Source organism: Cololabis saira, chromosome 2 (assembly GCF_033807715.1).
Source record: "Cololabis saira isolate AMF1-May2022 chromosome 2, fColSai1.1, whole genome shotgun sequence".
NCBI classification, from domain to species: Eukaryota; Metazoa; Chordata; class Actinopteri; order Beloniformes; family Belonidae; genus Cololabis; species Cololabis saira.
In genome coordinates, this window is record NC_084588.1 from 5,243,520 (window position 1) to 5,257,245 (window position 13,726).

Consider the following 13,726-nt stretch of genomic DNA (forward strand, 5'->3'; position numbering starts at 1 on the left):
TTGAAGATGCCTACATAATTGGATTAATGATAACAGGATTTCTGCTTTTTGGAGCTGGCGGATTCCTGGCATATCGACAAATTCGTAAGTTGACGACAGCTGTTCTGGCCCTCTCAGAGCTGCCGGACGTGGCTAGAGGGATAAGCTCTGCGACCAACACTCAGACTCTAACGCTGGGGGAGCTAAATCCCAGGCTAGCTGCGGTTTTTGAACTCATTGGCAAGATTGAAAAGACCTTGGAGAAGTTGGAAGCTCGGCTTGGCGGGAATTGACCACAAATTCGTCTGTTTGGACTCGCTATTGATGAACCAGAGGCTTAAGGCAGATGGAAAATTACTGAAATCTGCCTGTCCTCAATACAATTGTTGATTCTGCAATCTGACCTTGGCAGAGCGGCTTGCCAGGACGCTCCAGTCACAATCTTTCTGGAGGAATGTAAAACAAGATGCTCTGCCCCTACTAGCCCTCCCCCCCAGGACATCTGTGGACCTGTATCAGAACTGTACCGGGCCGCCCGATAAGACCAAGGACATTGGCTGAGAAGTAGCTCTGGGGAAAAGTTCACAGACTTACCGCTCACACACACACATTTACTGATAACCACACCTCCCTCATTTCGACGCCTTCCCTGGCTCCCCTCTTATCAGCCCCCCCAACACAGTCTCCGGGTTTGAGTGCCACGAAGCGCTCACTTGGATGCACCGTGCCCCCCCCCCAGTAATCCTCCCCCCCATACCCACATGCAAGTCTTCATGATGATGTTATGTTGCTTTGTGTGCTGAGGTGTTTTTTGCACCTTTACACTGCGTATTTATACACAGTGTGAAGATGCCTTTTTTTCCTCCTCTACCCCAGTGTCACCCTTGAGAAAACAAGCGCATTATAAACATCTATGTCCCAGACGGTGTATCAGAAGTCAAATTCCCTGTTTGATGTATTCAAACCCTGTCAAGTCTGATTCTGATTCTGATTCTTATGTCTCTGCAGGGCTTCGTTGGTGGAGTTACAGGAATCGTCACCAAACCTGTGGAAGGTTGGTCTTCATAAACATCAACAATAGTCCAGAAACGTCCGTCAGAGTAGACAACCTGCTGTTCCCGCTAAAACGTCCATCAGAGTAGACGACCTGCCGTTCCCGCTAAAACGTCCGTCAGAGTAGACGACCTGCCGTTCCCGCTAAAACGTCCGTCAGAGTAGACGACCTGCCGTTCCCGCTAAAACGTCCGTCAGAGTAGACGACTACCCATTCCCGCTAAAACATCCGTCAGAGTAGATGACTACCCGTTCCCGCTAAAACGTCCGTCAGAGTAGACGACTACCCGTTCCCGCTAAAACGTCCGTCAGAGTAGATACCTACCCGTTCCCGCTAAAACATCCGTCAGAATAGACGACTACCCATTCCTGCTAAAACGTCCATCAGAGTAGACGACTGCCCGTTCCCGCTAAAATGTCCGTCAGAGTAGACGATTACCCGTTCCCGCTAAAACGCCCGTCAGAATAGACGACTACCCGTTTCACGCTAAAACATCCGTCAGAATAGACGACTACCCATTCCCGCTAAAACGTCCGTCAGAGTAGACGACTACCCATTCCTGCTAAAATGCCCGTCAGAGTAGAGGACCTGCCGTTCCCGCTAAAACGTCCGTCAGAGTAGACGACCTGCCGTTCCCGCTAAAACGTCCGTCAGAGTAGACGACTACCCATTCCCGCTAAAACGTCCGTCAGAGTAGACGACTACCCATTCCCGCTAAAACATCCGTCAGAGTAGATGACTACCCGTTCCCGCTAAAACGTCCGTCAGAGTAGACGACTACCCGTTCCCGCTAAAACGTCCGTCAGAGTAGATACCTACCCGTTCCCGCTAAAACATCCGTCAGAATAGACGACTACCCATTCCCGCTAAAACGTCCATCAGAGTAGACGACTGCCCGTTCCCGCTAAAATGTCCGTCAGAGTAGACGATTACCCGTTCCCGCTAAAACGCCCGTCAGAATAGACGACTACCCGTTTCAAGCTAAAACATCCGTCAGAATAGACGACTACCCATTCCCGCTAAAACGTCCGTCAGAGTAGACGACTACCCATTCCTGCTAAAATGCCCGTCAGAGTAGACGACTACCCGTTCCCGCTAAAACGTCCATCAGATTAGACGACTACCCATTCCCGCTAAAACGTTCGTCAGAGTAGACGACTACCCGTTCCCGCTAAAACGTTTGTCAGAGTAGACGACTACCCGTTCTAGCTAAAGTGTCCGTCAGAGTAGACGACTAGCCGTTCCCCCGAAAATGTCCGTCAGAGTAGACGACTACCCGTTCCCGCTAAAACGTCAGTCAGACTAGACGACCACCCGTTCCTGCTAAAACGTCAGTCAGAGTAGACGACTACCCGTTCCCGCTAAAGCGTCCATCGGAGTAGACGACTACCCATTCCCGCCGAAACGCCCGTCAGAATAGACGACTACCCGTTTCACGCTAAAACATCCGTCAGAATAGACGACTACCCATTCCCGCTAAAACGTCCGTCAGAGTAGACAACTACCCATTCCTGCTAAAATGCCCGTCAGAGTAGACGACTACCCGTTCCCGCTAAAACGTCCATCAGATTAGACGACTACCCATTCCCGCTAAAACGTTCGTCAGAGTAGACGACTACCCGTTCCCGCTAAAACGTTTGTCAGAGTAGACGACTACCCGTTCTAGCTAAAGTGTCCGTCAGAGTAGACGACTAGCCGTTCCCCCGAAAATGTCCGTCAGAGTAGACGACTACCCGTTCCCGCTAAAACGTCCGTCAGACTAGACGACCACCCGTTCCTGCTAAAACGTCAGTCAGAGTAGACGACTACCCGTTCCCGCTAAAGCGTCCATCGGAGTAGACGACTACCCATTCCCGCCGAAATGTCCATCAGAGTAGACGACTACCCGTTCCCGCTGAAGCGTCCATCAAAGTAGACGACTACCCGTTCCCGTTAAAACGTATATTTTATTATTATGTACCAACGGACCACTAGGGGTCTACGGACCCCCGGTTGAGAATCACTGCACCCGATCCTCAGACCCAGATCCCCTGAGCTGGACCCACCAGATCCTCAGACCCAGATCTGGACACACCAGGCCTAATGAACTTGATTTTCCTTTCTGTCTGTAGGAGCTAAGAAGGAGGGAGCAGCAGGCTTCTTTAAGGGCATCGGTAAGGGTCTGGTGGGCGTTGTGGCCCAGCCGACCGGCGGCATCGTGGACATGGCCAGCAGCACCTTCCAGGGCATCCAGAGGTACCCAACCTTTTCATGCCACGCTTTGTCTTTGCACTTGTTTCTCCATGTTTATTCACTGGTGCGTTGTTTCCAGTTTGTTTCAGCTCCATAAGTAATCGAACAATAAGCCTGAATGAATTTGCTTTTATACGCCACCACAGAAGATTTCATATGAAACATGAAAACCAAATCCAAATGTAGACTTGTTTGCAGCCACATCAAACTTTGGTACATTCTGAAAAAGAAAGCAAGCTCTGGTCAGAACAAGAGCTGAACCTCTGGAGGACCACAGATGACATCTGAAGGTGGTCTTGTCCTTGTTGAAGAAAAACCTTTTACAATGTGAACAAAAGTTAAAAGAAAACTCTAGAGACGGAGGCAGTGTCGTCAACTTCTGCAGTCTAGGTGCAAACCTTGATCAGGAAACATTTAAAAACCTTCCCATGTTCTGGAGTCAGATTCCAAGGACAGATGAACCCAAGATAAACTTGTTTCAGAATTATTCAACAGGAAAGTCAGGAGAAGAAACATAACAGCTCCTAAGATCCAAAGGCCATGTCATGCGTCAAACATGTTGTAGTGTGTAGCATGTCTCAGTGAAGCAGGTCAATGGTGTTTATGAAGGAACTACGGACTACCAAACATGGAACTGAAGAGAACTGCAGTTGCTCTACTGACCGCTAGGGTCTGGATCCAGATCTCCCAGGTTGAAATGTCCAACTTTCCAGCAGAAATACGCATATTTCCAGTCTTGTAAAGAACCAGTTTTGATCTCCGTCTTCATGCTCCTCATTAGACAGAATTGTTTCACACCACACACATGTGCATGATTAGGGGTGTCTTCTTTTGATTGATGACTGACAGTAAGTTAAGTTAAGGTAAGTAAGTAAGCTGGGGACATGAGGGCAAAGGAGTTCAGACATGTACTGCCTGACCATGAAGACCTCTAAAAGTTAAAATGAAGACTTTAAAATGAATGCTAAAGCGAACAGAAAGCCAGTTCAGCAAGACCAAGATGGAAGTTATACGGCAAATCCTCTCAGATTTAGCCTGGCTGCAGCATTCTGTAACAGCTGCAGGCAGTTGATGGCGACCTTAAGGCTGGGACACACCAACACGATGCCAACCGTCGGCAGAAGAGCAGTCAGACTGAAAGTTGGCTCCCGTCTCCCCGGGTTGGTAAAAAAAAACACTCAGACGCAATGGTTCTCAGTTTGGCAATATTCTTAAGATGGAAAAAAACAAGTGTGAGACAAACGACGCCCAGATTTCTCAGGGTGGAATGTACATTTTATAGACGCAATCTGGTCCCTTATACCAGAAATATGGGGCCTATAATGAGAACCTCAGTTTATTTAGTGTTTAACTGAAGGAAAGTGTTGGACAGCCAGGCCTTAATCATCCAGTACGTTTAGACCATTGATTCTGTTGGGGTTAAAAGAATACTGAATGTCATCAGCGTACATGCGATAAGTGATGCCCCGGAACTGACTGATAATTTCACCAAGAGATAACATGTACAAAACAAATAAAACTGGACCCAAAACCAAAGCACAGCACCAGAACAGCACATTTACCGGAGTGAGACACCTTCAGGACATCATTAGATACTCTAAGGAGAGTTGTTTCAGTTGAATGTTTCTGATGATAACCGGACTGGAACATGTCAAAGATCAGAGCAGGGATGAGCTGGTTAGCTACAATCTCCGAGATATTTGGGCAACTTAGAAATGGGCCTAAAGTTTTGTGGATAAGATGGATCCAGGTTATGCTTTTTCAAAAAGTGGCTGAACAACCGCCTGTTTACAATAAGAGGGGAAGCAACCAGAGACCATTGAACAGTTAGCAATATGGAGCAGAGGAGGATCGATGGACGCTATAACCTTTTTCAATAATGATGTGGGTAATACATTTAATGGGCTGGAGGAGGTCTGAATACCACTCACTAGCTCAGCTTTTAATTCCGGTCCTCGGGACCCCCTTCCCTGCAGGTCTTAGAGCCCAGATATACTTGCAGTTTGAGCTTGCGTTTGCGTCCGTTCACGTCCGTTCACGTCCGTTCGAGTGCAACACCAACTGCAACGTCGCTCGCGTATTGGTTCAATACGGAACGCAGTTGATTCCGTATTTCACAATTGTTCCATGCACGTCTGTCACACCCACACACACAGCGAACTAACAATAATGAACAAAATAAAGGACAGGATATAATAAAGACAGCAACATGTTGGTACGCTCTCTGTTATTTATTGATGTCATAATATACAGGGGAAGGTTGGAAAATTTGAATTTATTGCAAAACTTCATTCGTTTCAATAAATTCAACTAAAGGTGAAACAAATATATGATTTCCCACTACATGCAAAGTTAGATACACAGTACACAGTACAGTACATCCAAGTGGTCGCCGCGGCTTCGTGGTGCTCGAAACCCGGAGACTGCGTTGGGGGGGGGGCTGATAAGAGGGGGGGGCGGGGATGAGATGAGTGAGGTGTGGTTATCAGCAAGTGTGAGCGGTAAGTCCGTGAACTTCGCTCAAAGCTGCTCCTCAGCCAATGTCCTTGATGTTATCAGACGGCTCAGTCAGTTCTGAAAACAGGTCCACAGATGTTCCTGGGAGAGGGGAGGGTTAGTGGGGGCAGAGTCCCTTGTTTACATTCCACCAGGGAGATTGTGACTGGAGCGATCGGCCAAACCGCTCTGTCAAGGCCAGATTATAGAATTAACAATTATATTGCAAAGAACAGACAGACTCAGTAATTTTCCTTCTCTGGTTCATCAATGGCGACTCCAAACAGACGAATATGTGATCAATTCCCGCCAAGCCGAGCTTCCAACTTCTCCAAGGTCTTCTCCATCTTGCCAATGAGCTCAAAGACCGCCGCCAGCCTGCGATTCTGTTCAAGAATCGCATCCAGCTTGCGGCTTTGCTCTCCAGCCAGTTGTCCCAAAACTTTTCAATGTCTACTAAGACTGATTGACTTTGTCAGGAATGGTTCAAACTCCTGAGCTAAATGTATGAACTGCCGCCTCAGTCAGTGAGAGCTGAAAGTCTCCGCTTTGATCCCGTCTGGGGGTTTTATTTCCGATCTGTGCTAGTGGTGTATCTTTGCTCCAGGCTGTACGATGTCCTGGGTTTTGTGTGCTTCGTAATGTTTGTCCGTTTGTTCTCGTCAGCTCACTAATTTTGACATTTTCTACTTTTGTTTTCTGTCCGCTGTGGTGGCTGGGACTTTCTGTTCTTTCTGTTTCTCGCTGTGTGGTGTGAGTATTTTAAACGGTGCTGTGTTAAAGCTGAGCTGCTTAACTCAAACTGTGACGACTCTTTTGTTCAAGTGGTTCGTTGATCAGAGCAGAGCCGCGCACTGATGCTGAAGCTGAGCTTTAACACGCAGCCGTTGCATGTTTGCATGCCGACCGTTGCAGCAGAAGGACGGTAAGTCGTTGCATCGTGTCAGAGTCTGATTTCATCCATCCAGTTTGGTCCAGTCCCGTCCATCAGTCTGATGCTGCTTGTTGCCCCGCCCCTCTGTAAGACCCTCATCTTTGTGCAAGTCCATCCACCTCACCCCTGAGGAGAGTCAGCTGACCTGCTGGGAGTGGGCGGGGGAGGGGTTTACATCATCACTGAAACTTTCCATGTTGCAGCATCTCCCAGCATGATGATGATTGACCCATAAGTAAGCTCCTCCCTTCTTATTTACGGTTGCTAACTTGGACAGTTTTACAATGACCACTGTCTGTGTGAAAACCTCGTTCCAAGATGTTTTCGAATACTTTTGGACCCAAACCATCTTCCATGGAGGAACATTCAGGTGGACTTAAACACGTCATGGAGGGACATGTTGAACATCTACAGTAAAATCTGGTTGGTGATCAGGTCAACACTGTCGTCATGGTTACAGATGACAACATGCAGGATCAACACTCTTCATGGTGTAGGGAAAGATTAGATAAATTTACTTTAATTAGTTTTGCCTAGAACAGGGGTCGGCAACCCAAAATGTTGAAAGAGCCATATTGGACCAAAAACACAAAAAACAAATATGTCTGGAGTCGCAAAAAATGAAAAGTCTTGTATAAGCCTTAGAAATGGCAAAAGACAAAATTTCGAGAAAAAAGTCGAAATGTTGAGAAAAAAGTCAAAATGTCGAGAAAAAAGTCGAAATGTCGAGAAAAAAATCGAAATGTCGAGATTAAAAAGGAAAGGAAAAAGGAAGAAAAAAGAGGAAAAAAGGAAAAAAAGGTCAAACATTTGTGAAAAAGCTCCAGGGAGCCACTAGGGCGGGGCTCAAGGGCCGCGGGTTGCCGACCCCTGGCCTAGTAAGACATAACTTCAGATATATTATTACTTACCTAAGACTAGATTAAATTAATATTATTTACATGCATAATCTGAGATGGACTAACGACACCAGAGGAGGTTAGCTGACTACTCGCAGACAAAGCCTGCATTTCTAAGTAACCATTGTGATTGAATAAGTTTAGGTAACATTAAAGTTAAAATCATCGTTGCTTTGATTGATCTCAGAACAAATGTAGACGTCCTTGTTGATCTTCTGGACGTTAATCCAAAGGGGGGCCAACAGCTCGGTTATTTACATCCTCACTCTCGTAACCCTTTTAAAGAAACAATTTGAGAGTTAGTTGGGTTTTTGTGAGCTGTTGTGGGATCGACTGTACTCATAGATTTAGCAAGAAATCCGAGTTATCGTTTTACAGACTGACGAAAAATAAGCTTAAGAGAGACAAATGGATCGATGCAATTCACAGAAACAACTGGATTCCAGACACCGAAACGTGGATTTGCGGTTCCCATTTTGTATCAGGTAATGTTGGATTTTTGGGTAGCTAACGTTAAACGGTCAAATCATAAAGTTCAGTGTCCTCATCACTTTAATTTCGCCAACAAATCCTGCCTTGAAGTCGGACCAAGCGTCAAGACTTTTGTAAGCCTTCAAGCTTTGCTTCGTCTATTCCCCCGGCGTAGAAATTAAGTTCATATAAATATCAGGAAACTGGATTCGTGGACTAATATTAATGTCCATGGACCACTGGTTCCTGGTAACTGTACCAAATATTAATGTCCATGGACCACTGGTTCCTGGTAACTGTACCAAATATTAATGTCCATGGACCACTGGTTCTTGGTAACTGTACCAAATATTAATGTCCATGGACCACTGGTTCTTGGTAACTGTACCAAATATTAATGTCCATGGACCACTGGTTCTTGGTAACTGTACCAAATATTAATGTCCATGGACCACTGGTTCTTGGTAACTGTACCAAATATTAATGTCCATGGACCACTGGTTCTTGGTAACTGTACCAAATATTAATGTCCATGGACCACTGGTTCTTGGTAACTGTACCAAATATTAATGTCCATGGAGCACTGGTTCTTGGTAACTGTACCAAATATTAATGTCCATGGACCACTGGTTCTTGGTAACTGTACTAAATATTAATGTCCATGGACCACTGGTTCTTGGTAACTGTACTAAATATTAATGTCCATGGACCACTGGTTCTTGGTAACTGTACGGGTCACTGTCAAGTCCAACTGACTTTAATTTAAGCTGATAATCAGCTGTTATCCCGTCTTCTCCACTAGTTACAGCTGTTTTTGCTGATGTTTTGCCACTCAGTGCGAGTAAGGGGGCTGGTCCAGTGGGGAAGTGACGTCAATGCATACCCTCTATAGAACTTCAGTCCTGACCTGGAGAGGACAGCCAGATGTGGAGGTTCTGCTTCTCCTCACATGGCTGTGAAGATCTTAAGAGTTTTTGAAAGGAACACTGCGACACGTCCCTGTGGTTCTCTGAAGCCCCTCATGTCTTCACATCTCTGCTGTTCTGGACCTGTAGTGAAAGTATGGCGGTGGTTCCTGAGGGACCGGGATCTCCGCTCGCTCAGCTGCTCTCTCCCCAGGGATCGGCTGACTCACTGTTCTGGCATGTTGACTTTCTAATAAACAACTGATCTGCTAACGGGCCGGGTGTTTTTGGTTGATGGGGGTGTCTGCTCAGAAATCTGCTTCTGCTGCTTCAAAGACCTGGACGGCTTTTACATGTTTACTGGTATAAATAACACTCTGAGATAAGTGGAGAGGGAATATCTGATTCTACTGTTCATTTGAGTCATCAGCCCCCTTGTGGTTCCCAGAATATTTCCCATCAGCGCCTCTCAGTGGCCTTCATCCCCCCCCTGTACTTGGAACAAATGTGTCACATGATTGATGGGTGGGCACTGATAACCTGTTGAATGTTGCTGTTTCATGCTGTACCTGCAGAGGCCCCCACAGGTGAGGTCCCCCCCAGGTGAGCTCAGCTGGCTGACGCTGCCTGCAGCATGGGCCTGCGCTAGAGCTCAGACACGGCTCCGTGTGAGGTCATGTGACCTGGAGCCTCTGGTTGGGGGTGGTTGGTGGTGGTAGTGGGGGGGGGCGTGAGGTGCGCTACTTCAGGGGGATAACGGTGTGTATTTTGTGTGTTTGCTGACGTCAGAGCGGCCGAGTCGACGGAGGAAGTGACCAAACTGCGTCCGGTGCGTCTGATCAGGGAGGACGGGATCATCCGGCCGTACGTCCTGACTGAGTCGCAGGGATTTGACCTGTTCCAGGTTTGAATACTATTATTGTTTCCATGACAACATATGTCACTTTCAGTTAGCGAACGGGCACGGCTTCGTGTCACATTCTCTCTCCCATGTTAGCCCAACCACGCCAGTCCATGGTTGTGGACCTCTGCCTAAACGCTTAAAGAAGTGTGTTGAGTTACTGAATTAATAATTATCCACACAGCAATGACGATATTGGCAGGAAGTCGTACACAAAAATTGACAATATTGGCAGGAAGTCGTACACAAAAGTTACATATTTTCTAAATGAATCACAGCCAGCAACTCCGACTGCTACATCTACCCATTTTTTTTTTTTGTGGCACCACTTGGTTCATATTAGGTATAAAGTATTGTATAATATGTTGTGCTGAGATTTTCACACTCACAGTTAACATTAAAACAAAAGTGGGCCGCTCGGTGGCGCAGTGGGTTAAGCAGCAGCTCATATACTGAGGCTACAGTCTCCTGCAGCGGTCGCAGGTTCGAATCCCGGCCTGCGCACCTTTGCTGCATGTCATCCCCGATCTCTCTCTCTACCCCTTTCATATCTGCAGCTTGAATAAAGGTCCACTAGAGCCCAAAAAAAATCTTAAAAAAAAAAAAAAAAAACATTAAAACAAAAGTTGCAAGTGAATCTACAAATGTATTTTGGGTAAAATCGTTCGTCATCCACAGCCGTCTATCAACGTCATCATGGATCACTTGGCACACTGCAAAGGTGCCATTCATATGGCCATTCATATGCCCCGCCCCTCGGCCCGGCTCTGATATGTTCCGCTACTGGCTTGAACCCCGAACACATTTCGACCAGAACATTTCAACCTGAAACAAACACGTTTGTAAAGACAACAGTTTGAACCCATTTGAACACTCTTGAACCTGAACACGTCTTCACACTGAAAGCGTCACGGCCGTCATAGGCAGCCGGCTGCCATTCATTTTCTATGCGCCTCGAGAGGCAGCGGGAGCAGCAGAGGCGTCGGGAGCAGCGCGTCAATTTCAATTTGACTTTGAATTTGAGAAATCTGAACTTTATGCAAATGAGCAGCGGCGACGCCAAGGCAGCGTCCAATCACTGACGGATCCTCCCCTCCCCGGTTGGCCAGAGGGGGCAGGACTGCTGCATGTTTTTGTGAGGGTAGCTCACATTGCTACCCAAGGGAACACGGGGAGAACATGCAAACTCCACACAGAAAGGCCCTTTCACCAACCCCACCCAGGGTGTGGGCACTGAAGTCATGGGGGAACTAACACGCACTTCAGCGTCCCCGGTGGGAATCGAACCCAGGACCTTCTTGCTGTGAGACGGCTGCACTCCCAGCTGCGCCACCGTGCCCCCCAAACAAACTTATTTTATCAGGAATTAATATATTTCATCCAGCAAACTGACATTTTTGCTGATTTGACTGCCGTTTTTACCTGAATTGCTCATGTGAAACACGTAACTGATGGTTGAGGAGCTGGATGGTCAACGATTTTATTTGCTACATTGAGCCAACGAAAAATAATTAAAAACCGTGCTTATTAATCACAAAACAGAGTTTAAACATCATGACCAAATCCGCTCCGACCCGGTGTGTCAGTATCAGCGCAGACAGACTGCAGCTTCGCCTGAATTATGGTTCTGCGTTAAATCGACCGCGCATCCTACGCCGTCGGTTCTGCATTGGTGTGACGCGGAACCATAAATCCGCCTAGGCGGATTTATGGTTCACCGGGAGCAAGGGCTCTGGCGGTTGATGTTGATCCGCGGACCAAACTTGTTAAAGGAGCATCAAACTCACTCTTATCTATGCAGAAATAACGCTAAGATATAAAGAAGGCGTCCCAAAGAAGAGTGTATGGTGAAATAGGAATCTGAAGATGTGTACGCTATATGAGTAGGCCTTTCCCACTGTGCGGTTAGGCAGGCCCGTCCTTCTTAGTGGCGCGGCGCTCACTGCTGTGATCTGTCCGTGTTGTCGGCCACACGTCGGCCTTCCTCAGCATGTTAGCCTGTAGGTTAGCGTGAAGCCTTCCTTTAGCATACTTTTAAAATCCAAGCATCTTTGAACCGGTGATCAGCTCTTGTTCTTGTCTGTTCCTCCCTCCTCCTCTTCTTCCTTCCTCTGTCTCATGCAGCCTGTGGAGGACTCGGCCTGCTCTGGTGACAATCTTTCCAACTGAATGTGCTTCCTTAAAGGCCTGCTCTGTTTCTGCCTGTCCGTTTCTCACCGTTTCTCATTCACCTCCAGATGTAGTTGACATGAATGTGGGAACGTGACTGGATTTGGTGTCTATGCATGCCAAACATGTCCTTCCAGACCTCAGACATCTGTCATGTCACGTTTATCCAAAGCAACGAGCAGCCAGCTGAAAAAATGTCTGCTGGAAATCTAAGAAGTATTTTTGTAAAAGTTTCACCCTGAAACGGAGTATTTAACCTGTGTGTCTTTGTGGGGGCTCGCATAAAAGCTCACTGTGACGTCTGTAATGTTTGTTTTAGTTGAATAAATCTTATCTCAGTCTTTTTTCTTATGTTACATGTTTAATTGAGGCTTTATTCACACATAAACAGAACCTTCCATTTTTAAAAGGGGGGGGGGGGGGGCTGTAGGACCTGTAGGACCTGTAAAGGTGAGTGATGAAAAGCTATTTACTGTATTTTCTGGACTATAAGCCGCTACTTTTTTCATAGGTTTTGAACTATGCGGGTTATACAAAGGTTTTCTATTTCTATTCTGTGGATTTTTCTTCCACCGCTCGCGGCGCTCTAACCGGAATTAGAATCAAAACTAAAACAAACTAAGTGCAAAGAAGAATACGCTACTTCTTCTTTAGCAGATAGAAGTAGGTAGAAGCAGATTTCAAACAGATAAATAGATAAATAAATAAATAAATAAATACTGGTTATTTTCTCTTGGTTCTGTCCCGTTTTAATCAGCAAAGTTGCTGCAGTGTTAAAAGACACTGTTAGGAAAGATCTATTTAGGTACAAACATGTACATCATTTACAGTTCAAAATCCTTCTGTACATGTAGTAAATATCTAATCTAACAACAGAAATATCTGCGGCTGAAATATCTTTTTTTTAAATAGAGCGGATGCGGCTTATAGTCCAGAAAATACGTTCCGTTTAATTAATGTTAACCTGACGTTAATGTTTTCAACATAACTGTCCATAACTGAAGTGTGTGTGTGTGTGGCAGCGGTCAGAGATCAAACAGCTGAATGGAGAGGTGTTCAGGGACCACTGCCAGTATCCAGGACACCGGAACACCAACATCATCATCACCAACAGGTAGGTGTGTGTGGGGGGGCTGCTGGTTGCCTTCAATTCAGTTTTTTTTTTTTTTTTTTTATATATATATATATATTTTATTTATAGCACTTTTTTATACATACAGGTACAGTAAGTAACTTATAGTGGTGTAAGGATACACTAATCTCACGATACGGTACGATACACCATATTGAGGTCACGATAATGATACGATATTATAGCAGTATTTTTTTAACAACCTTGAATGAGGAACATACGACTGGAAAAAGTTGTCTTTTATTTGAAAGACACAAAATACAAAACAATGCTGTACGTTTGCCCTATTGTTACAGTTTGTAATGCTTTATAACTGTTTAAGTTTTAAAGAGAAAGCCAGGCCAACAATTTTCCACAAACTGAACTAAAAGTAAATGTCAGGTTTGCATTATGCATCTTCAGTTTCATACAAGTACAAATATTTTTGCTACAAACTGAATAGTTTCTCTCATGTATGATTTGACTTTTTTTTCCAGAAATGTAACTACTAAAATTAAATAAATAAATAAGAGTAAATAAATAAACTATGAAAAGTCCCAAACTCAAAATGCAAC

At 45.7% G+C, this 13,726-nt stretch overlaps 1 protein-coding gene across 15 annotated transcripts in view; it reads left to right on the forward strand.

The window, feature by feature from the left end:
- Positions 1 to 13,726, forward strand: part of vps13c (vacuolar protein sorting 13 homolog C) — a 112,745-nt gene that overhangs the window by 94,105 nt on the left and 4,914 nt on the right. For 13 of the 15 annotated variants that reach the window (XM_061736650.1, XM_061736660.1, XM_061736668.1 and 10 more), the window contains 4 exons: positions 988 to 1,033; positions 3,145 to 3,268; positions 9,760 to 9,874; positions 13,063 to 13,154. In XM_061736650.1, the coding sequence (XP_061592634.1) occupies positions 988 to 1,033; positions 3,145 to 3,268; positions 9,760 to 9,874; positions 13,063 to 13,154 (377 nt within the window). The other 2 variants (XM_061736723.1, XM_061736732.1) reach the window with 2 other exon arrangements.